We start from the raw sequence: 22,757 nt of genomic DNA on the forward strand, positions 1-22,757 counted from the left end.
GGTCAGAGGCGGTGATTGAGCGCGCTCAGAGCGCCACAGATGTGTCCGCTTTCTACAACAGCAATATTGTCTCCTGAATTGATCCAATACTAAAAATTGATGTTGACGTTACACTGCATGACAGAGCTGATCAGAGCGGCTTAATAATTAAAGCAATTAACCCTTAAATGCATGAATGTTTCGCCAATCATTATTACATATTCGGGTCTTTAGCGATCCGGACCTATATACACTCTTAAAAATAAAGGTGCTTCACAATGCCATAGAAGAGCAGATGATTTTACCATCGCTGTCATCTTCAGAGTGCTTCCACAGTGTATTCAACATCTGCCTTACATTCCGATCTCAACCTATTCTCAAAACTATCATTTTCAATGACTTCATATTCAATATTTTGATCACTGGCAGCTTATTCACCACATCCAGCATCAAATGGCAGTGACATTTATATTTCATTGCGTATAGTAATTGCTCTGCAGTAAAGCCATTCAAACCAGTTACTTTTTTGCTGATGACAGTCGTGTGTTTTATGCCTGTGGTAATTATGAGTGAAACATCACGTCATCATTGTGTATCAAACAGTGCCACCTTAAGAGAAAAAAAGATGCATTGCACATATTGAGTCATCAGATATGTAAATATAGTTGCGCAGGAAAAAATACTTACACATTTACATACCTCGGGTCTCTAGACACTTATACACTTTTTTTACCAAAAATTAATCAGAAAACAAGCATTCTTTTATATGTTACTATTTTTTTCTTGTTATATTGTTTATAATTAATAGATTGAGGAATACTAAGAAAGTTGATGTCTAACTTTAAAAAATGAAGGAGAGAGAGGGTAGAGAATGATGTCCCGGGTCGCTAAAGACCCGAGGTATGCATTTAAGGGTTAATATGATCGCATTAGTGATAATACTACCAGTCATGTCAGCACAAGGATTTTCATTGACAATTTATTGGTTTTCTTTAAATTTGTTTAATCTTAAGAGTAGTCCAAAAAGTATTTGCACATTTAATTTACACTTCAAAATGTCTAAATTACATTATATTACAAATTATTGCATTATGCTTTTTCAAGAAACACATTTCACAAAAAGATGTTTGCTAGCCCTAGTAAAAAAGTAATATATTTATTTCATACTAAGTATAGTTCAAATCATATTTACTGACATATCGCTGATATAAAAATAATAAGTAAACTTTATTTGGAGTACTACTTGTGCACAACACACATTTCTTAAGCCTAAAATGTGTTTCAATGTCACTATTGATGAGGAATGCAAGTTTTTAAATGCAAGATATTTCAAGTGTACCAAAAGTATACTTGCAGCAGTTTTAGGGATGTAACGGTATGAACATTTCTTATCACGATTATGGTGACCAAAATTATCACGGTTATCATTGTTATCACGGTATTGTTAAAATGTGCTGGAGATGTTAAAAAAGTACAGACACATAAATCCCTTCACCAAGTTTTATATTTAAAAATCAACAAACAAAATGACTTTTTGTTTGCATAATCACTAAAACAATAACATTTCCAGTGATGTTCGGATTTTAAATGACAACTTGACTGACAACAGTTTAATAGCATGTTGAAATATCTAATGTAAATGTTCAAATAAAGCTTTGAAAAAGTTTCATAAAAAGGTAAACCTCACATTTCAGCCTTTAAATAAAGAAAAGATATGTCAAAATGATAATTGAGTAATAAATGATTATATGTATTTTATCTGCTCCATAAATAATTCTAGATAACTTATCTGAATTGTTTAAATGTGTAGAATCCACATAAGCTTGTTTTTCATCAACCGGTCAAAATTTACAGCAGGGCATGCTAATTCGGTCCGTTTTTTGGCCAGACAAAAACTAAATGCAAGCTGAATGTAAATATAAGTCTCTGTAAATCCACTCGCTGACAGCAGGTGACGCTTATGTAAAAGCAGAATTAGAGCCGTTTCTGTAACCTCCTTGGACAAAGCAGTATTGCGATTAAGAACACTTCCTTTAGGTATTACATGGAGCGAAGATGAAAACAAAATGCCATCAAATCGTTTCTGAAGACAGTCAGAACCTTCAGAGGTACATTCATATAATTAATTCATTAATATATTCATTTGTATAATTCCCTTAGCACTCTTTTAAAACCACAATTAAATATACTTCAGTATATCTTTAGTTAGACTTTAGCACTACTTCCACACAATTAAAGTGCATTAAGTACAAAACTAGTTGTTCCAATTTATCAGAATTTAAGTACACCAGTTTAGTATACTAAAAGTACAATTGCAGGGTATTTTTATTAAGTACATAAATATGTAAATGTATTTGTATTATACTTATTGTGAAACAAATGTATTTCTAATATTTATTTTTTAGTATATTTATATATTTATTTTATTTATTTAAATAATAATAAATAATAATCAAACTAAAAAATATATATATTAAAGGGATAGTTTACCCAAAAAAATTACAATTCTGTCATCATTTACTCACCCTCATGTCGTACTTACCTTTACCCTTTTGTGGAACATAAAAGAAGGTATTTGGAAGACTGTTGGTAAAAAAGCTGTTTTGATTACCAATGACTTTCATTGTATGAACAAAAAAATACTGAGATGTTTCTCAATTTATCTTCTTTTATGTTCTATAGTTTATGTTAGGCCGTTGTAGCCTAAATGTTTGTAATAAACTTTATGTTTAATCAAATAAAATATTTCTTTCTAAAGCTGCAATTTGTAATGTCTACTTGATCCTTTCTCATTTAACACAAAATGAATGAATGAATACAATAAAAAAACTAAATAAAAATTCTAATTTTGAGAAAAATGGGCCATCATTATTTATTTGTAGTGTGATTTTAGTGTCCAAATGTTTTTGGAGCCACATCTCTACACCATGTGAAAGTGCACAAGTGAAACTAGATCACTTTTGCAAATACAGTAAAAATACAGAATTCATAAAAATAGGCATAACAGGATGAATGATAAAAATACCTATTTTTTCTTCAGTTTATGGTGCATATTCTGCTTCTTTCTGAAGTCATGCAGAATTAAAATTGCCCATGACATCTATTGCATAACTAGAATTTACCGTAAAAACGACTTTGCACTAACCGAAAGCGAACCGGAATGCACAGCGTCTTTGAGACACTTGCCTATAAAAGGCTTGCAAGTGTCTGACACAAAGTCATTTGAGCTGACGTCAGAGCGAGAGCAGGTCACACTCTGAGTGGTGACCCTTTCCTTCTCTGCTTTTCACCAACAGTAGTTCTCCAAATTACAAAGAAAACATCACGAACGAAACCAGCCGCACTGATATTTTCAGTCAGATCACACAGTGTCTACTGTCTATATTGAACAACCTATTCATTCTTTATCAAGGCAGATATAAATTCCAAACAACTAGGGTGTTTGGCAATAAATAAATAAATAAATATAACGCCTGACTCCTATAGTCATGAAAAAATGCACAAAAAAACATGCATGTAGCATTTCTTCATGTACCACAAATGACATGATTAAACAAATTGAAGGGGTGGATTTCAGACCACTACACGCTCATCCTGATACTCTGAGTATTTAATTAAGACTAATCTTGTAATCTTCTTGTGTAGTCTGGCATTTTGTATTGTAGACCGAGTCTGATCCTTTTTTTAATAATCGCTTCAGTTTGTGAAGTTGCTGGGAAATGGTTTGTAAAAACAAAAAGTGTCATTATTTCATCATTCTAGTGCCGTTTCCCAGCATTGTATGTTGTTTTTTCAAAGGAACGCAAAACCTAAGCTTCAATAAGGACAAAAAATTAATTATGTAAATTTTTCTGACCAAAACATAACTAAAATATATGCTATATATGCAAATTAATATTGCAAAATGCACATTAAGGAGCAAGTAAATACAATTTCCAATCTTAAATAAATTTTTAAAAATATTTTATGTGTGTGTGTGTGTGTATATATATATATATATAAAGTTTTTATTTTTATTTACTTTTTTTTGCAGTGTGAAACAACATTATGTTACACTTTATTTTGATAGTCCACTTTAGACATTCTGCTAACTATACGTAACTCAGCAACTACATTATCAACTAACTCTAATAAAAGTATTAGTAGATTGTTTGGTTAGTTTTATGGTTAGAAACTTGACATGTACTTGCAAAGTTACTTACAGTCAGTAGAATGTCTGTAGGGAGACCAACAAAATAAAGTGTTTGCAGATATTAAGCAGACAGTCTATCAATACTCTAATTACTAATGAAGATATGTTGAAGAATGTGAATAACCAAACAGTTGCCGGTAGCCATTAACTTCCATAGTATTTTGTTCCATACATCAACTTGACGATGAGTAAATTATGACAATTTTCATTTTTGGGGTGAACGATGACTTTAATTATGACTTATGACTTAAGAAGTAGCCTAGTGTTTAGCCATAAAAATATGTGGGTGTTATCAGAACTCTTTAAATGACATGCATCATAGACTTCACTTATATGCATCCAATCTGTGTCACAGGTCGCTGGTGACCCTGATCCTCACTCAGCAGCTTAAGGTCAAACAGCTAATAATATTTCACAATATTACTGTTTGTACTGTATTTTTAGCAAATAAATGTAGGCTCTTTGAGCATAAGAGACTTTCAAAAATATTAAAAAATCCTACGAGCTCCCAAAACATTTGAATTGCATTGTATATACATTTTTTTGGTGTACACAGATTTTTAGGATGTGATAAAGGTTTTAATTTGGATCAAACTGTGACACAATATATCCCAGTTAGCCTGATTTAAGTGTTTTTCCGTTTCTGATCAGATCATTGAAGCTGGAAGATTAATACGATGTAGAAATGACGGCTAATAAATGGTTCAATCTTTATGAGCCAGACGTACCATCATTTTAAACTAATTTTCAGTTGAAAACTTCGGCAGTAAACATCTAGTAAATAGCTGAAAGGTTGATAAACTCCAGGCATAATTTTCTAAATACACATTAATGATGTTTAATATGCAGATTGTGTGGTTAAATCAGAGGAGAGTTGAGTCTCCATTAAAATCAATGGGACCATCTGCAACCCATCAGTGATTTTACACCCTCTAATGTGGTTCAAACTGAACTGTGGCACTGGACATTCAGACTTCCAACACCAGAGAATCAATAAAAGGCCGTCGTGCCGTGAAGGATTGCACAGATAGCATCTGTGACAAACTCTTGTTCGGATTCCAGCTGTGCACTGCTTTCCAGCACTTACAGTACCACAAATATATGCGTGCTATACTGAACCTCATAGATAGCACATAAATAGTATGAGCAGTGCAGCCAAGGAGTCTGATAAGCCTTTAATGTCTTCTAAGACTAAATATCTCAGGTGAAGGTCGTGTAGCGAACATGGTATTTGTAAAGCGCAGTGAATGGGGCCAGATTTCAAGGGCTTACCCTTTAATTCTCAAGGTTAACATAGGCGTTCTCCTGTTATTTGGACCACATTAATCATTATATGAGTTGTGAGCTATATTAGGAGAGTCATTGTGTGCTTGAATATATTCACAGGGGTATAAAGCAGATTTTTTATTCTCTTTATGAATAAGAGCAGCAAATACAACTATTGGATTAATGTTGGATTAAGTTTTGTGAGAATCACATAAAAGGCCAGAATATTTATGTATAGTAATAATGGTTGAAAATGTTTTGAAGTTATTTATATATTACAGATTCAGCACAAATGTCTGTGGATTATGAGCACTTATAGGCATGGTGTTTGGGTGTGCACATACGTTTGGCCATATTAGAAGCACATTAGTGGGTGTAAAATCTCCGGTGGATTGCAGATGGTACCATTCATTTTAATGAACACTCGCTCTCTTCTGATTAAGCCTCAAAATTTGCATATTAAACATCCTTAATATATACAGTATTTACATACAGACAGATAGTTTAACACCTGAATACATCAAAGTTTTTAACAAATCAATTGCGTCAATGCTTCAGTGGCTCACTCATAAATAAAGCCAACTGTAGTATTCCTGAATGAATCTGTGTTGTTGAACGAATCAGTTGATTCATTTGTCACCAGCTATTGTTGTATCATTTTTGATTGCATCATTTTAAAAAGTCACTGAAAAAATCCACCACTAAAACACAGGCCATCTAAAATGCACCTGTCAATGACCATTAGTATATAACTAGTTCTAGTAAAGTTGTTTACTTACTTTTTATATTAGCCTTCCCATTAACACCATTATTTGTTCATTCAGACGAGGGTAACCACCTGGCTATAGATCTGTTGTAGGACAGTAGATGTGATTTTGTGTGACAATGGGACACTCTAAAAAATGCTGAGTTAAATACAACCCAGCGTTGGGTAAAATATGGACAAACCCAGCGATTGGGTTGGTTTGACCCAGCATTTGGGTTACTAGAACCCAAATCGCTGGGCTTGTCCGGGAAGTCATGGCCTAATGGTTAGAGAGTCGGACTCGTAACCCAAAGGTTGCGGGTTCGAGTCTCGTACTGGCAGGGATTGTAGGTGGGGGGAGTGAATAACCAGCGCTCTCTCCCACCTTCAATACCACGACTGAGGTGCCCTTGAGCAAGGCACCGAACCCTCAACTGCTCCCCGGGCGCCGCAGCATAAATGCCCACTGCTCTGGGTGTGTGTGCACACTTAGGATGGGTTAAATGCAGAGCACTAATTCCTAGTATGGGTAACCATACTTGGCCACATGTCACTTCACTTACTTATATTTTACCCAGTGCTGGTTTGTATTTAACCCAGCATTTTTAAGAGTGTAAATACAGATTTACATTTGTTGGCATATGCTCCGATTTATGTTTCTGCTGGTGGATGCCCACACTCCATAAAGGTTGCACTTCTGGCAACATTAAATTCAGGAGAGAAGATAAGGTTTGAGTGCACACATTGACCGATAGAGAGCGCTTCCGTTTTGTGTGAGAGTGAAGAGAATCCATCTGCGAGTGGAGAGATTTGTGCTTGTGCATTTGATGCTCTGGACATCTACCATTAAAATACGTCCACAGAAGCCGCATCAAACGTATTATTAAAATGAGACGAAAGTCGGGTCTGAAAGCTGCAATCGATTTTTTTATTTGTTAAACAAATGGAGAATATTGTGTTTTTCCATGCGTGCTACGCAACCATTTCCATATGTGGTACTCAAGCACTTGATGAGGTCCGCACTTATTCCTTTACGCCGTCCACGCAGTCGTCATCAACGGAAAAACACTTCTCTATGATTGCGTTGGTTGGTTATTTTCACAGATAGAACATGACGGCTGAGCAAATAGGTTTTTCAGTGCCAGTCACTGTTTTTATTACATTTCTGTATTTAAATAATACAGAGATAATTGAAATGCGGGACACAGCTTACATCTTGCGGGACGCGGGACAAAGCTCCCAATTTCAGGACTGTGGTCACCCTAATTCATACTGATTTGCGGACGCAAATGCGCATGAACAAAAGAGGCGGGATTTATGAACCAATCACAGCCGAACATAACCAGTCATATCCAATAATATCACGATGGAGGCTTTGCCTCCTCTCACGTGACTTTCCTCCACTCATTCTCAATCACCCTCCATCAAAGTCACCGCATACTTTAGGTGGACAGTTAAAACTCAATGGGCTCAGGGGAGGCAAGAGAGACATGGACTCCCGCTGTAACTTTACCTGCTGGTGTCACTGTTGGACAATGTATCTTTAGAAAACAAGTGATTTATACACTTTTTGAAGTTATATTTTGTAATATTTGTGTCGTTTTATTTGTGGGCTACAAATTTTTTACTCGTGCAATATTTTGAGGAGGCACTGCCTCTCTTGCCTCCTCAGAGGAAAAGCCCCTGAAACATATGTATGAGCTCTATTTGTAATGTGTTGAATAGGGCTGGGATAATAAATCGATGCATCGCAAATCGAGAAATGATTCTGCGATCTTCCGAAGACTTTGCGATTCTCTCTTGAATCGATTCTGAGCTTAGTTTTTAACAGCAGATGGCACTGCGTGCTTTAGAAATAGCCATATTCTGCTTACTTCCAGTTCCTTACACACGCACCACTTGAACCTAAAATAATCATTTATAAAGTTCGAAAAGGTTGAAGCGAATTACAAGGATGTTCACAATGGGCTGTGTTTACATTAATCTCGAATCATAAAAGCCGATGTGCAAGTACATTTAACCACTTACATTACTCAACTGAACGCACAAGCGCTCTTCTTCGTAAGCATTTGAGTGTGCGGTTAAAAACTAGCCTAGAGCGCCATCTGCTGTTAAAAACTAAGCCCAGAATCGATTCGAGAGAGAATCACGATGCATTCTGAAAATCTCACAATCGATCCACGAATCGCGATGCATCGATTTATTGTCCCAGCCCTGGTGTTAAAGATTGAATGGTGTCAGTAGGTTTGTCAGAGTCAAACACATCAACCGCAGAGAAAAGTGAGTGAAAATAAACAGAGTTGCAAATACGTCCTGAAGGGCTAAAGTGTTACAGAGCAGATGAATGAATAGCAAAGAATTTTCAGGAAATAACAACACGGCAAGGCTTATTCACAAATATTATAAAACATCAGTCCCACTGAAAGCTTGAAGAAAGGCAATGAATTGCACGGAAATTTACGTGAGTGGTCCATGTAATGACCTTAACCCAGAAAAAAAAAACCACCAAAAGCATGCTGTCTGAGGCCTGACAGCGCGCACGTAAAGATTCGCTTTACAGAAGAGGTAAATATTTCAACAGAGCCACCTCATGTGCCATCCTCTGGCAATCTGTAATAGATAAAGCATTTCATTTCACCAGGCCGCTTTTAAAAAATAGGAAATTATACTACAGCAAATAATACTTTTTCCAGAGTGTTGTGATTACACTTGAAATAAAAAAAATAAAAAAAATGGACAGTGTAATCTGCACAAGGAATAATGCATTTTTCTTTCCCCTTTGAAACCAGCCTTACAATTCCAGCCTGTCTGTAATCATGAGAAATCATTACTCTCTGCTAAGATCAATGCCAGAGAGAAACCCGTCTGCCGCTGTGGCGTGCGGCACCCGACCATTTTGAAACAACCTAGGGGTAGCACTTGCTGCCTGAATATAAATAGAGCAACCTCAAGAATCGTTAGACCTCCAGACCTTTAGTGGTCATGCAAAATTCAAACCGTCAAGATGGAAAAAGAAAAAGAAAGATATGCTGAGACTTTTCCCCCTCTGGCAATAATGTTACTTTCAACTTTCATCACCTTTTAAGATCTGCCATCAAAAACCGACCCCCTTTCCCCCCCCTCTCCACATCTCCAGACTTGCTTCTCAAGAGTTACAAGGGGAGAAAAATACAGCAATTAGTGGAGATCCGGGGCAGGACCAGAGACTGCAGAGCTGGGACGATTAAGCTGCGGGAGTTTGGGAGTGGGTGGAGGGGCTCTGGTTGAAACTTTTCTGGGTTTAAATTTAAATTAGATTGATATATTTCATTCCCCTGCCATGCCAACAAAGTAAGATGCCATCGCTGGTGCAATTTCCGCTCAGATGCTTTGATTGCCGCCCGTGTCAGGCCATCTTTCAAAGAGCTTTCTCTTGATGGACTTCCTCGACTGAAGTCTGTCTTTAGGAAAGAAAAAAAAACGATTCATGAACCGCGCAGAGACCGCTTGAAGGTCTGCTCTAGTTTCTTCAATCATTCTGGTGGTGTGTTCTAACAAGTGCAGTGTGTACTCTTACACGCTTAAATAAAAAACAACTAACGCCCAATATGCTGCCTCGGGTTCAAAAGAACACAAAATTCAATCTAGCAACAGAAAATATCATTGTGTACACACCCTCAAGTCATTTCAAACCCACATGAGAGGTCATGAGAAAGGTAGCCATGTCAGATTTGTGAATGAATTACTCTTTTGAATTAATTCGTTGATCCAGATCACAAAGATGATCGGAATGATTCTTTTACAAATCTGACTTAGTTAACAGCTCACTGGAGAAGATTATCAATAAATAATGACTTTTATGGTGCTTTTGCAAGTTTGAAAGCTCCAGAAGCCATTCACTGTAACTATATGGACTACAATACTATTTGTATACACTAGTCAAAATGTTAAATTTCTGTTTTTGTGTTCCACAGAACAAAAAAGTGTTTGGAAGAACGTGGGGGTGAGTAAACAATGACAATTTTCATTTTAAAAGCAGCTTAAAAGTCTTGATTAAGAAGGTAGAAAAAATAATCGAAAACAACAGAAACACATCCGGAGCACTTTTAAAGCAATTCATTATGCGTCCCAAAAAGCAAAAAGTTTGAAAAAACACATGCAGAGGAGGACAGCACTAGTTAATAAAATGCCTCTGGGGACTCTGGTTTCCAATATTTGAGGTAGTTTTTTTTTTGCCTTTGAGTGCATTGTTATTTTTGACAAATAGTACTATGAGAAAGCTTCTGACAGAGGGGAAATATTACACAAAGAAACAAATCAATGCATTCAAGTGCAAAATAATCAGAATTTCTTGAAAATGTGCTGGGGGGTAATTGCGGTGGAAACAGTATGCAACCTTCGGTGTTAAATGAGCTTTGAAGATCCAAATGTCAGCTGCACCATCTGACAGTGCCGAATGAGATCACTAGCTATTAGAAAACCAGCAGAGGTGAGGGGCTGATGTATGGTTGGAATAAAAAAAATCGGGTCCATTTTTTAAAAACAATATTGAAACTGAATGATTTTTATGGTACTGGGTTATCTGTATGTGGACGAATGCTGCACTAAAATGCTTTTGACAGTGTTTCCTGCAGTGCTACTGTATTTACAGTGCAGTGGCAAAAGAAATGACACTTGAGCTAAGTTGTGAGTTTTAGCTTGAGGTAGAAAGACTAGGTGCTGTAAAATAACAACAACAAATTATTCTATTGGCTCATTCGCACTGGTTTAACACAACAATCGGTTTGTTTAAATGAATCTGTTACGACTAAAAGAAGCAGCTCTGAACGTACATGGTGTCAGTCTGAATCCGCATTACAGCTCACTGAGAACAGAAGAATCATATGTTTAGAAGATTATCATTGTTTAAATGGATGAACAGAAAGTTTTGGGGTTGGCAAGATTTTTTAAATGCTTTCAAAATATTATTACATTTTAAACTAGATCTTCTACAACATACAGAAATCATTCTGATATGCTAACAAATGTTCAAAACAGTTATGCAGCTTAGCGTTAGAACAGCATTATTTAAAAAATCAAAACATTTTGAAACATTATAAGCATCCTTACTTTCACTTCAATCAATTTAATGCATCCTTGCTGAATAAAAGTACTAATTTCTCTAAAAAATTATACTTTAGTGTTATCGGTTTGAATTATTCAGTAAAATGAATCATTAGTACACCATTACAAGGGTGCATAAAGACAAGCCAGGTTACATGAGGTGAATCTGAACAGACTGTGTGTGAAAATTACCTATAGAAATTCCTTTAAAACAGTCATTGTATAATTCACAAACTCAGCATGCATGCTTTCAAGTGTCAAAACAGTTCATCACAGTTCATTCAAATGAAAACAACAGGGCGTATGAAATACCCAGCACTCAGACAGGTGCTAGTTTTGCAAGCTGATGGAATGTGTGTGGATGTGAAGTTCATGTCACTTCACTTCTCTGTTTCCTCACTTCTGCATAGACATTGACATTCTGTTTACAAGCTTCCAACAGTGGTTCACATCACACTGAGTCGTGTCACACTTTTCTTCCCAACCAGTATGCTGAGAGAAAGACTTTTGGGGCGAAGATTATGTAGTGGATTGTATTAGACTGATAAAAACCTACAAACCAAAACAAAGGGCCAGGACTGTGCTTTCTCTGCCTCTTTGCTGTTGGTTGATTTAACTGAGTGTTTAGGAATGTGGTGTTCAAGAACGCTGTTTGGGGGCGGAATGCACCTGTGTGCTGATGGAGGTAGAACAGGGACATTTTTCCAGACGTGGCAGACAACCACAGCTGCCTTCCAGATGTTTATACATCTGATTACTGCATAAATGAAGTATCTGCTCCAATTAACCACAGTTTGCCGATGTCATTTGTATATTTTTTTTTAGCTTTTTTCATTACCCCCATGTGCACTTTCTCCTCCTGGCCCTGTTTGCCTATGTCTTTCTGCCTTTTTCTGCATGTATACAGGAGCAGCAATTGAACTGAACATATTTAAAGAAATAGTGTGATCGAAAATGAAAATTGTGTGGTTATTTTACCCATGGAACACTAAAGAACATCACCAATCATATCTTTAAATTCACGACTGTCAAGGTTATAAAAGCAACATAGAAGTACCATAAAATATGGCTCACAAACAAATTATTCAGAATGTGTCAGTTCTTTTAAATTAATTGCATAAAAAAACTTCAAAAATCAGTCTTAAACATATACTGTAGATTTGAATCAATGTACATGATTCTTATGAGCGAGATCTTTTAAATCAATTGGTTAAAAGAGCCAAAAATCAGCCTTGAACATATGTGACCCTGGACCACAAAACCAGTCTGAAGTCACTAGGGTATATTTGTAGCAATAGCCAAAAATACATTGTATGGGTCAAAATTATAGATTTTTCTTTTATGCCAAAAATCATTAGGATATTAAGTAAAGATCATGTTCCATGAAGATATTTTGTAAATTTCCTACCATAAATATATCAAAACTTAATTTTTGATTAGTAATATGCATTTCTAAGGACTTCATTTGTACAACTTTAAAGGCGATTTTCTCAATATTTTGATTTTTTTGCACCCTCAGATTCCAGATATTCAAATAATTGTATCTCAACCAAATCCTATCCTAACAAACCATACACCAATGGAAAGCTTATTTATTCAGCTTTCAGATGATGTATAAATCTCAGTTTTGAAAAATTGACCCTTAAGACTGGTTTTGTAGTCCAGGGTCACATTTAAGTTATTATTCTGAATCAGTGTAACAAAATGCAAACAAATGATTCATCTGGGGTAGGTATTTTATATGAATTGGTTAAAAAAACTTGGTGAATGGATGATTCTTATAAGCCAGTTCTTTAAAATGCATAACATTTTTTTTTTTTAAATCTATCGAAAACATATGGGTCTTATACATATGGGTTTGAATCAATGTTAATTCTGAATGAGTGATTCTGATGAGCAAGACCTTTTAAATAATTCAGTTAAAAAGTGTCAAAAATCAGTCTTGAATGAATTCCAGTCTGAACCAGTCTGAATCGGGTATGCCTCACACGTCCTGAAAAGTGAAGCTGTGGGCTCTTTGATCGCCCCCTGGTGGCTGGCTGCAGTACAGGTCATAAACCCCGCCCTCTCCATGTAAACGAATGGGACTTGAGTCAAAATAAAAAAAATGAATTACACTTCCAATACAATTTTCCAAAAGATGGTTTTGGTCATTTAAGGTAGTTGTTATCACGCTGATATATGTTCAATTGTTTGTTTTTTTGTGATAAGTTTGATTTTAGCTAGTAATTTGACGCTATAAAAAACGGGGCATGTCCTTATGGTTGATTGGGTCTGCGGGAGTTTGATATCGCGGCTCCACCTCACGACACTACTGCACAGACTCTGGCTCCAAACGAATCTCTACTGCGCAGACTCTGGCTCCAAATGACGTAATTTACTCAAGATGGCAGCGGCCATACTGAGATGCTTTGGCTTCACTTTTCTATAGTGAAAGGAATAGGAGACGCGTCGTCCATCTTTTTTTACAGTCTATGGTCTGAATCAGCGTAAAGACTCACAGCAAATGGATGATTGGCTAAAAAGACTCAAAAATCAGTCTTAAACTTACAAAACATTGATTTGAATCATTGTAACAACTGACTGCAAAACATATTATTCGTCTGACCAAGATATTTTAAATGAATTGGTTAAAAAAAGTGAAAAATCTGCCTTGAACAGTCTGAATCAGTGTAACAACTGTACTGCAAACAAATGATTCTTCTGGGCCAGGTTTTGCATATGAATTGGTTAAAAAGACTCAAAAATCACTCTCAAAACACATGCAAATAATTGTCTGAATCGGAGTAATGACTCTCTGTGAACAGATGATTCTTGTGAGCTGGTTCTTTGAAATAAACTACGTATTCTAAATCTTCTGAATTCAAACAATAGCTTTGTGGAAGAAAAAGGCTTAAATTTAAGTCTACATTCACAGTTTATCTTCATCACACAAAGCTATTAAATGACGCTTTCATTTTTGGTGCTTTTATTTTATTTATTTATTTGTTTGTTCCTGTCAGAGTTTGACACACGTAGCCACTATGAACCGTTGTTATACAAAAAATGCAGCATAAAAAATTGTCAACATTTTTTGCTCAACAGAAAAAAAATAAGAGTATGTGGGTTTGGAACGACATGAGGGTATGTAAATAATGACAGAATTTCACTTCTGGCTGAACTATTCCTTTAATAAAACACCAGCGACCAAGCGTCTGGAGAGGCGAAGAGAGGGCATCTCATTCCACCGCTAACTGGGAATGTCCATGGCAGGAATTGTGTGCATGTCCGAGCATGTGAAATTACACCCCCTCCCCCATCACCCGTCTCCGTGACCCTCCTGAACTCGGCCTGATCTACTCCGCTACCAGCAGAAAAGCCCCACATCCTCATCAAAAACCGCTGGAGGCCGCAGATGATGAATAGGGGCACTGGATCTATTAATTCCCTGTAAGAGTTCCTTTCTGCCTCTTCAGATTCCCAGCGCTCCCGGCACGCTTAGCGGTGAAAGACGATGTGCTAAGCTAACGCTCTCGCTGCCGCAAAGCATCTTTGACTGTAATCAGGGAATACAATATGTCACCATTTTCAACACTATGTATGTAAGCCACCGAGAGCAAATATGAAAATATGTGTCCTGGCAGATTTATCAGAATGGAAGCGATTGTGTTTTTGTGTTCTCAACACAAGGACAACTCAGTACCGTAACGTCCTGTCCTCTCTGCCTCTACCACTGACCTTAATGAAATACATTAAGAGGCTGATGACCATAAAGACGATGTGTAATCAAATATCTTTTTCCTTTTACTGCAGATGTCAGCCTGCCTCCTACTGTGTCTTTATCAGGATGCTCAAAGTCTTAGTAACACCATCTGCTATTTGAAATATCTCCTTTCATTGCAACAGCCTTGCATAGACAAAGACGGACTTACGTAAAGCTTGTGATGTTCACCAAGTATTGTTCAAAGTATCTTCTCTGAGGACCGAAATACATTAAGAGGCTGATGACCATAAAGACGATGTGTAATCAAATATCTTTTTCCTTTTACTGCAGATGTCAGCCTGCCTCCTACTGTGTTTTTATCAGGATGCTCAAAGTCTTAGTAACACCATCTGCTATTTGAAATATCTCCTTTCATTGCAACAGCCTTGCATAGACAAAGACGGACTTACGTAAAGCTTGTGATGTTCACCAAGTATTGTTCAAAGTATCTTCTCTGAGGACAGCGAGCAAATGAGGATACGGCGGTAACAGTGTTCTTTCAATTATTCATTAGCAGATACGTTTCACATAGTCTAATCAGTTGGTTGTACAAATAATAGCGCTAAATTAAATTAAAACAAAGTGCTTTTCTGTTTCATATGCTCAGATGATTGAAAATATTCAATACAAGATCTGAAGCCACTTGTTTATAAAGCAGTACCGCTACCTACCAACAAGCGCAAAAAGTCATCCCTGAGAATTGATTAAACCATTTTTATGAAGAAGGAACATGCTGTCTGAAAAGCAAGACCTGGAAACGTGCCACTTTGAAGCAATCAACGGTGTGCCACTGTAACTGCAATTTTACAAAGTGGACTCTTTAATAATGGTGCTAGAAAAACATTGTTCAAGTTATTAAATAGCTGTCGTATTTGTAGTGAGCAGCATTATCAAAACCTCATAGTACTGTATGAGCAATTTTACACAATGTGCTATACAGGCTATAAATGATTGTTTACAAAAGATACAGTGTGTGTGTATTGAACGATCGATAGATAGATAGATAGATAGATAGATAGATAGATAGATAGATAGATAGATAGATAGATAGATAGATAGATAGATAGATAATATTTATATTAACATTTATAGAAATCTAGAAATAATAATTGTAATATTATTATATTTATATATGAAAATCACAAATTTTAGTTACATTTTTTCCAACATCAAAACATGTTACCAAAATACTTTTTTCAAATATGTTCTTATATAAAAATCATAAAACTTCTAATAACTACACATATCAACTTATTTTAATGGTTAGAATTATTATTTATAATTATTATATATATATATATAAACAATGATAATGATAATATAATAATTTTAATAATTAATAATAAATTAATAATTAATGTATTTAATAATAAATGTATTATTTTAATTATTATTTATATATATATATTTATATATAGTATATTTCAATAATATATAATTATTTCAATAATAATATTTAATAATAACATTTATTATTTAATATATATGTAAAGGTATTATGTATAGTTTAATGTTTTGGGGGTTTAAATTTTTTTATTTTATATATATATATATATTTATTTATTAGAACTAATAAAATGACAAAAGCATATAACAAGAGGACAAACTAAAAATCTAACAAAAATATTGAAATATAAAATGATAATAATATTTATTAAGGTACTTATAGTTAATTTTTTTATATATATATTTGTAATTAAAATACCAAAATAATTACATATATATACCCATGAATATTGTTTTAGATTAAATTCTAATACTATATATAAACATTTTAATGTTTAAAAATGACTCTTTATAAAACATCTAGTCTCCAAAAAAAGTTTCTTGTGGGGAAAATTATTCTGTCATGATTTAAATAGTAATTCCTAATGCATAAAATGACTTTGCACATGAACACAAGATTCTAAATCTTTGTACTGCTATAAAATAAAATATATTTACCATCTATGAATAAACAGGCTTCTCTGGTCAGAACAGAGCAGTGGCTTGGACACACTTTCAGTTTCTCCTCCGCTTATAAGCCATAATCTATTTCTGTTTACACTCAATAAACCAAATTCAAGTTCTGAGTGTCACATCATCAGCAATTAAATCGAGACCTAATGATAAGGTTATTCATAGTCAGTGCAAACCCACCAAAAGTAAATCATTCACATTGTAGGCAAAAAAGCTGGAAGCACCTGTCTGTGACACATTTTAGAGTACTCAATAGTTTTCTGCTTGTCAGACTTGTTAAATGCATATAAGCTCGGCATAAACGGCAAAGCAGAATCTTTACCAACTGGCACTCTTCTATCACAGCATGATATATACTGCCATCCCTATGTCTTATCTTTATTTTTATTCAAAAGACCATAAAATTAAAACTCTCCTGCGTGCATCGAATGTGAAGATAATGCTCTCGGAAATGATAGTTTGCTCTGTCTATTCTGTATGCAGCTGCTATAATGAACTGTACACTTGTGAAACATCGGTTTGAAGCGTGTTTGTGCATGCGAATGCGTTCATGTGCGTATCTGTGACCTGCTTACTAATGCGTGGGAGCGTTCGCTTAACAAGTCAATGCCTAATGGAGTGACTCATTACTAGTGATTTTTATTCCTACGGCTGTTGAGTCAATATTTTTGGAGAAAAATAAACAGCTCAGAGGTGACCGAAAACAACATCCGAATTTCGCCCTGAGCTGCCGGTGTACTGTATGACGCTGACTTTGGGAACTGTGCGACTCACCGTCCATCCGCCCCCATCAGCAGTCATGTCACAGAAGACCTGGAAGCCTGCTGGGTAATGTGTGGGGAACACAGAGTAGATACCATCCTCTCTTTGCCCGCTGGCATAGATGTCACTGCAATCCCTGGGTCTGGAACCTGCCAGAAGATACGACATGCCAGCATCATCAATCTACATCACACGCCAAGCCATAACTGCATCTGTTTTTTTTGTTTGTTTTTTTTGAGAAAACCCGTTCAAGGTTTCAAGAAAAGAAATCTTCAGACTTCAAATCTGTCATCTCGCAACTGCTGTCTAAGCAGTGGCATGTCTCTTTCACACTGCTAGAAAGCTTATGAGGGAATAGGTGTGAAACCATTCTAGGGCTCATTAGGGCTGGCTGGAGACTAGAGAATATGTGGCTAATGAGGTTTTTTTTACCTTCTCCACCGGCGCAGCCCTTGGGCCGGACGCTGCGCACCGGAGCCCTCTGCAGATCTGCCTTGACACGGCTCTTGATGTTTCCAGTTTCCTTCTGCATGGAGCTGAGTGCGTCGCTCACAGAGTTCACCACTTTCACCATGTTGATCTGGCTCTCTGACAGCAGCTGGAGAGAGAAAGCAGGAGAAAGTTTGAAGGACAGAGGATAACACACATGATTCATTTATTTTACTTAAGACTTACATACTCGCATGTTTGAATCAGTCTGACGATTTCATTAGAACACTAAAGCCACAGTACAATTTAATTTGATTCAAGAATTGAATCAAAATATTTTGAATCACTTTGCAATAGGGCTGTGCAAATAATCGAATGCGATGATCATGCGCATCTCGTCAGTAAAGCCGGTTCTGTGATTAGTAGTAAATCTCTATCACGTGCTTTCAGATGGAGTGGCTTTTAATACACAGAGCCATAGTTCATTGACAAGCTACGCAATATCGCGTTCATTATCGAGGATGTATCGCCTGCGATTATGAACGTGATATTGCGAGATGCGCATGATCATCGCATTCTATTATTTGCACAGCCCTACTTTGCAAACATATATATATACACACATGCATATACATATGTGTTTAAATATTTATAATTTATAAAATAGAAATAGACTCTTGTCTAATTTTTATTATAATGTATTATATTTATAGTTTAATGTTTTAATCGTTTTTTATTAAAACAAAAATCACTCATTTTAATTCAAATACTGTATTTCAAACATTAAAATAAGTAACCAAAATGCTATTTTTAAATATATTTTTTTATTAAAAAAAAAAAACCGATATAATATTATATATAAACATATTTCAATGCTTAAAATTATTCTTTATGAAATATAAATATAGAAATAATAATTATTTATTGGATGGATGGATGTGTGTGTGTGTGTGTGTGTGTGTGTGTGTGTGTGTTTGTGTTTATATGGTTCAGTCTGGCAGTGTCCAATCCCAGGAGGGAGAGCCTCTTTCCTCTCTTCAGTCTGAGCCTTTGGTTTTGTGTGTGTGTGTGTGTGTGTGTGTGTGTGTGAGACTGAAACCTTCAAAACAAAGAGATCCTCCAGATGGAGTCTAATGAGTTCTGATCCAGGAAATTACAGAGGTGTGCGAATAGAAATGGTATATATATATATATATATATATATATATGTACACACACACACACACACACACACAAATATATACAGTACAACATACACAAACACGTCTACTGTTATATATGGGATTACATCTTCACATCGATACACATTTTTTTAATAATTACCATTTATGTTCATAAGCCCTTTATGATCACCAAGGCTGAATTTACAAGATTAATAGTAGTTATTAAGATTGATGTCGTTTGGAGTTGGTAAAATGTGCTTGGAAAAAAATATAATCAGAATATCAACTTGCAATATGCACTGTATTTTTCCTCTTCTGCTGTCTAGGTAATGCAAGGAATGTTGTGATTGGTTGTCAAGGCAGCCAATCAGAATTTAGCAGCCTTGTCTCTGATTGGCTGGAATTATGGCATATTGTAACGCTGGGTTGTGTTGAGCAAGCAAGCTGTTGGCATTTAGAGAGCACTGAGGGCGGGCATCAGGTGAGCAAGCTAGTGAAACGTTGCACACATCCAAAAACTTCTTTTAAATAATTTTATTTTACGCGTACAAAACGAACTTTTGAGAATTGTGGCAGAGATGTAATCCCATATATTACAGAGCTTTGGTTGACTTTGGCCTTTCCTAAAAGCCTGGCTTAAACAATAACAACAATGGAGTCTCTGTTTCAGCATGTGGTCCCCGGCACTGCATTAAAGTAACAGGTGCACTATGCTGCACAACACTGATAGCGCATCAGTTTAGCAGGCTCACGGCCAGCGGCTCTGGAAACCGCTCGGTTTGATTTTCCCAGACAGTTCTCTTTATTGCCTGCATCAGCAAAGCCGTTCAGGTCACCTCGATGGGGAAAAAAACCTTGACTCTGAGTGAGGCAAACTGTGTGCCTTTCTCCAAGGACAGATCTTCTTGTCTCACATCAAACATCATGAATCAACGTGGCACTTGAGGATGTAGGAAGCTCAGTTGGCGATTAGCAAAAATTAGCCCTAAAGTGAAGCTCGTTTCCTATGACACATGAAAGCGTAAAGCATCGAGTTCTTTGAGAGTGTGTCGTTAACAAGTCTGTGTGTGTGCATATGTCGCTGTGTCATACTGCAAGCTAAGTGTGAGCTGGTGTGTGTGTGTGTGTGTGTGTGTGTGTGTGTGTGTGTGATGAAAGTTCTCCTTTGGGGTGTGAAGGAGCATCAAGCTCTTTGAGAGTGTGTCATTAACAAGTCTGCATGTGTGCATATGTCGCTGTGACAACACTGCAAGCTAAGTGCGAGTTGGTGTGTGCGTGAACTCGCTTGAAGTTGATGACGGCTGACGCACTGAGCGGATGGTCAGGACATTAGCACTCGCAGCTCTCAAAACGCTGCCATAGCAACACGTCTATCATTACGAGGCCATCCAGCATCAAAAGAAAAACATCACATGTATGAAAAAATCATAATGTTCCCAAAAGTACAATGCACTCCATGATATAACCTCTAAATCCGTTTGTTGAATGGCTCGAACCTCTTGGCATACACTCGACAGGACGCAAGACCTCAGTCACCACATACTACTGTAAACATTGCCTCTCTTTCATTAAAGCACACACCAGGAAACTACCAATTAAAAGATCCAGGCATTCAAAACTCACCTTTAACTATCAATTTCAATGGCTGTGTTTGGAACAGAATACATTGTTTACTGCATACATATATTTTAAAAAAAAAGTATGTCAGTATGTCAACAGTAGTCATTATTTCATGATGAATGCTTCGATGACTGTTTACATGCATAAACATATTCGAGAATTAGTAAGAATTTGTAAACACATCAATATTCCTTTTTCTCAAAATGTAAAACATCTGGCATTTGCCTGTATTTATCAGAATTTGGGTGCAGGTAAGCACCTAATTTTGAATATTGAATTATTTTTTATTATTTATTGGTGTATTTGTATGAATTATTATTAGCATGGACATTAAATAATAATAATAATAATAATTATTATTATTATTAATATTTTAATATTACTTATGTTATTTTTCTTTGAATATCCACATGTCCAAACAATGGCCAAACAAAAGTAAATTTGGGTGCTTTTTTTACTGACAGTTGAAAAGTAAAACTATTCAAGAAATACATTTTTGAAGTGAGGAGTTGTTATTATTATTTATTTATATAAGTTTATAAATTATAAATAAATTACACACACACACACACACACACACACACATATATATATATATAACATTTTTAAAGATTTATTTATTTTTTATTTGATTTTTTTATTTTTATTTTTTAAAGAACAATCACTTTTACAAGTGCATGTCCAAACAAAGACAATTTTGGGTAATTTTAGATACAGACAGAAGAAACACATTTTTATGGTAAAAATTTATTATTTATTTATTTTAATAATTATTAATGAGTATATTATGGATATTCAAAATAATAACCATAATAATAATAATAATAAATTAGTTGTATTATCATTTGAATATCCACAGTAACAGAACTTTCATTTTTATCTGTGCATGTCTAATCAAAGATAATTTTAGGAGATTTTAGATACAGACGGTTACAAAGTCAAGCTACTGAAGAAACACCTTTTTGCAGTGAGGAGGACAATCAAACATTTCATAAATGTTAAAACCAAGGTCATCCTGCTCTTGTTTTATTGTTAAAGACATGAATGAGAATTAATGAGTTTACCAAAGTACTGCTCAAAATGTCAGTAAAATATACTGCAAAAGTGCATATTAAGTGTTTCCAGAAGAAAAAATTGAGGAAAAGTCCATGTATGTCCTCAATATATTTAGATCGTGCTGATTACATCTATGCTACACAATTCACTTAAATTTTAAACTGAAAATTATATACATGCAAATAGGGCTGCACAATTAATCGAATGTGATTGTCATCTGCATTTTGATAGTAATGCCGGTTCTGTAATCAGCAGGAAATCATCATCACGTGCTTTCAGATGGAGCAGAATTTACTACACATAGCCGTAGTTCACTGACAAGTTACGCAAAAAAAAATCGCAGACGATTTATTGCGCAATTATGAAATCGAAGAAATCGTTTGCGATAATGACAGCTGTTTGCATAGCTTCTCAGTGAAGTAAATGCTGCTCCATCTGAAAGCATGTGAAAATACCACATTTAATAACATATTTTTACTCCAAACTCACTTCATAACGTCAGTCGAGTGTTTGAAATAAATCCTTCTGTGTGATGATGTGGCTTCTTACACAGAATAAGGCACGCAACATATTTCATAGTATTTAAGCAGTGATAAAGGCATTGCATTATAAATATACTTTATTTTAATGAAAATTATAATAAGAACTCAGATAAACCGTATATTGCTGTAGTCGTGTGTTTATTAGTCACGTTGAATCAATGAAAGCAGTTGAATCTTCTGTTTATTCAGCTGCATTTTCTGGGTTTCTTCTGCGAGGCGT

General features: G+C 35.6%; 1 protein-coding gene across 2 annotated transcripts in view; it reads right to left on the reverse strand.

Annotated features, from left to right (window-relative positions):
* fibcd1a (fibrinogen C domain containing 1a) overlaps window positions 1-22,757 on the reverse strand; it is a 122,292-nt gene that overhangs the window by 57,116 nt on the left and 42,419 nt on the right. For both annotated transcript variants that reach the window (XM_016290458.1, XM_016290459.1), the window contains 2 exons: window positions 18,160-18,325; window positions 17,740-17,876 (listed from right to left, as the gene is read on the reverse strand). In XM_016290458.1, the coding sequence (XP_016145944.1) occupies window positions 17,740-17,876; window positions 18,160-18,325 (303 nt within the window). The remainder of the gene's footprint in view (window positions 1-17,739; window positions 17,877-18,159; window positions 18,326-22,757) is intronic.

This window comes from Sinocyclocheilus grahami, unplaced genomic scaffold, assembly GCF_001515645.1.
Source record: "Sinocyclocheilus grahami isolate Dianchi unplaced genomic scaffold, SAMN03320097.WGS_v1.1 scaffold259.1, whole genome shotgun sequence".
Taxonomy (NCBI): Eukaryota; Metazoa; Chordata; class Actinopteri; order Cypriniformes; family Cyprinidae; genus Sinocyclocheilus; species Sinocyclocheilus grahami.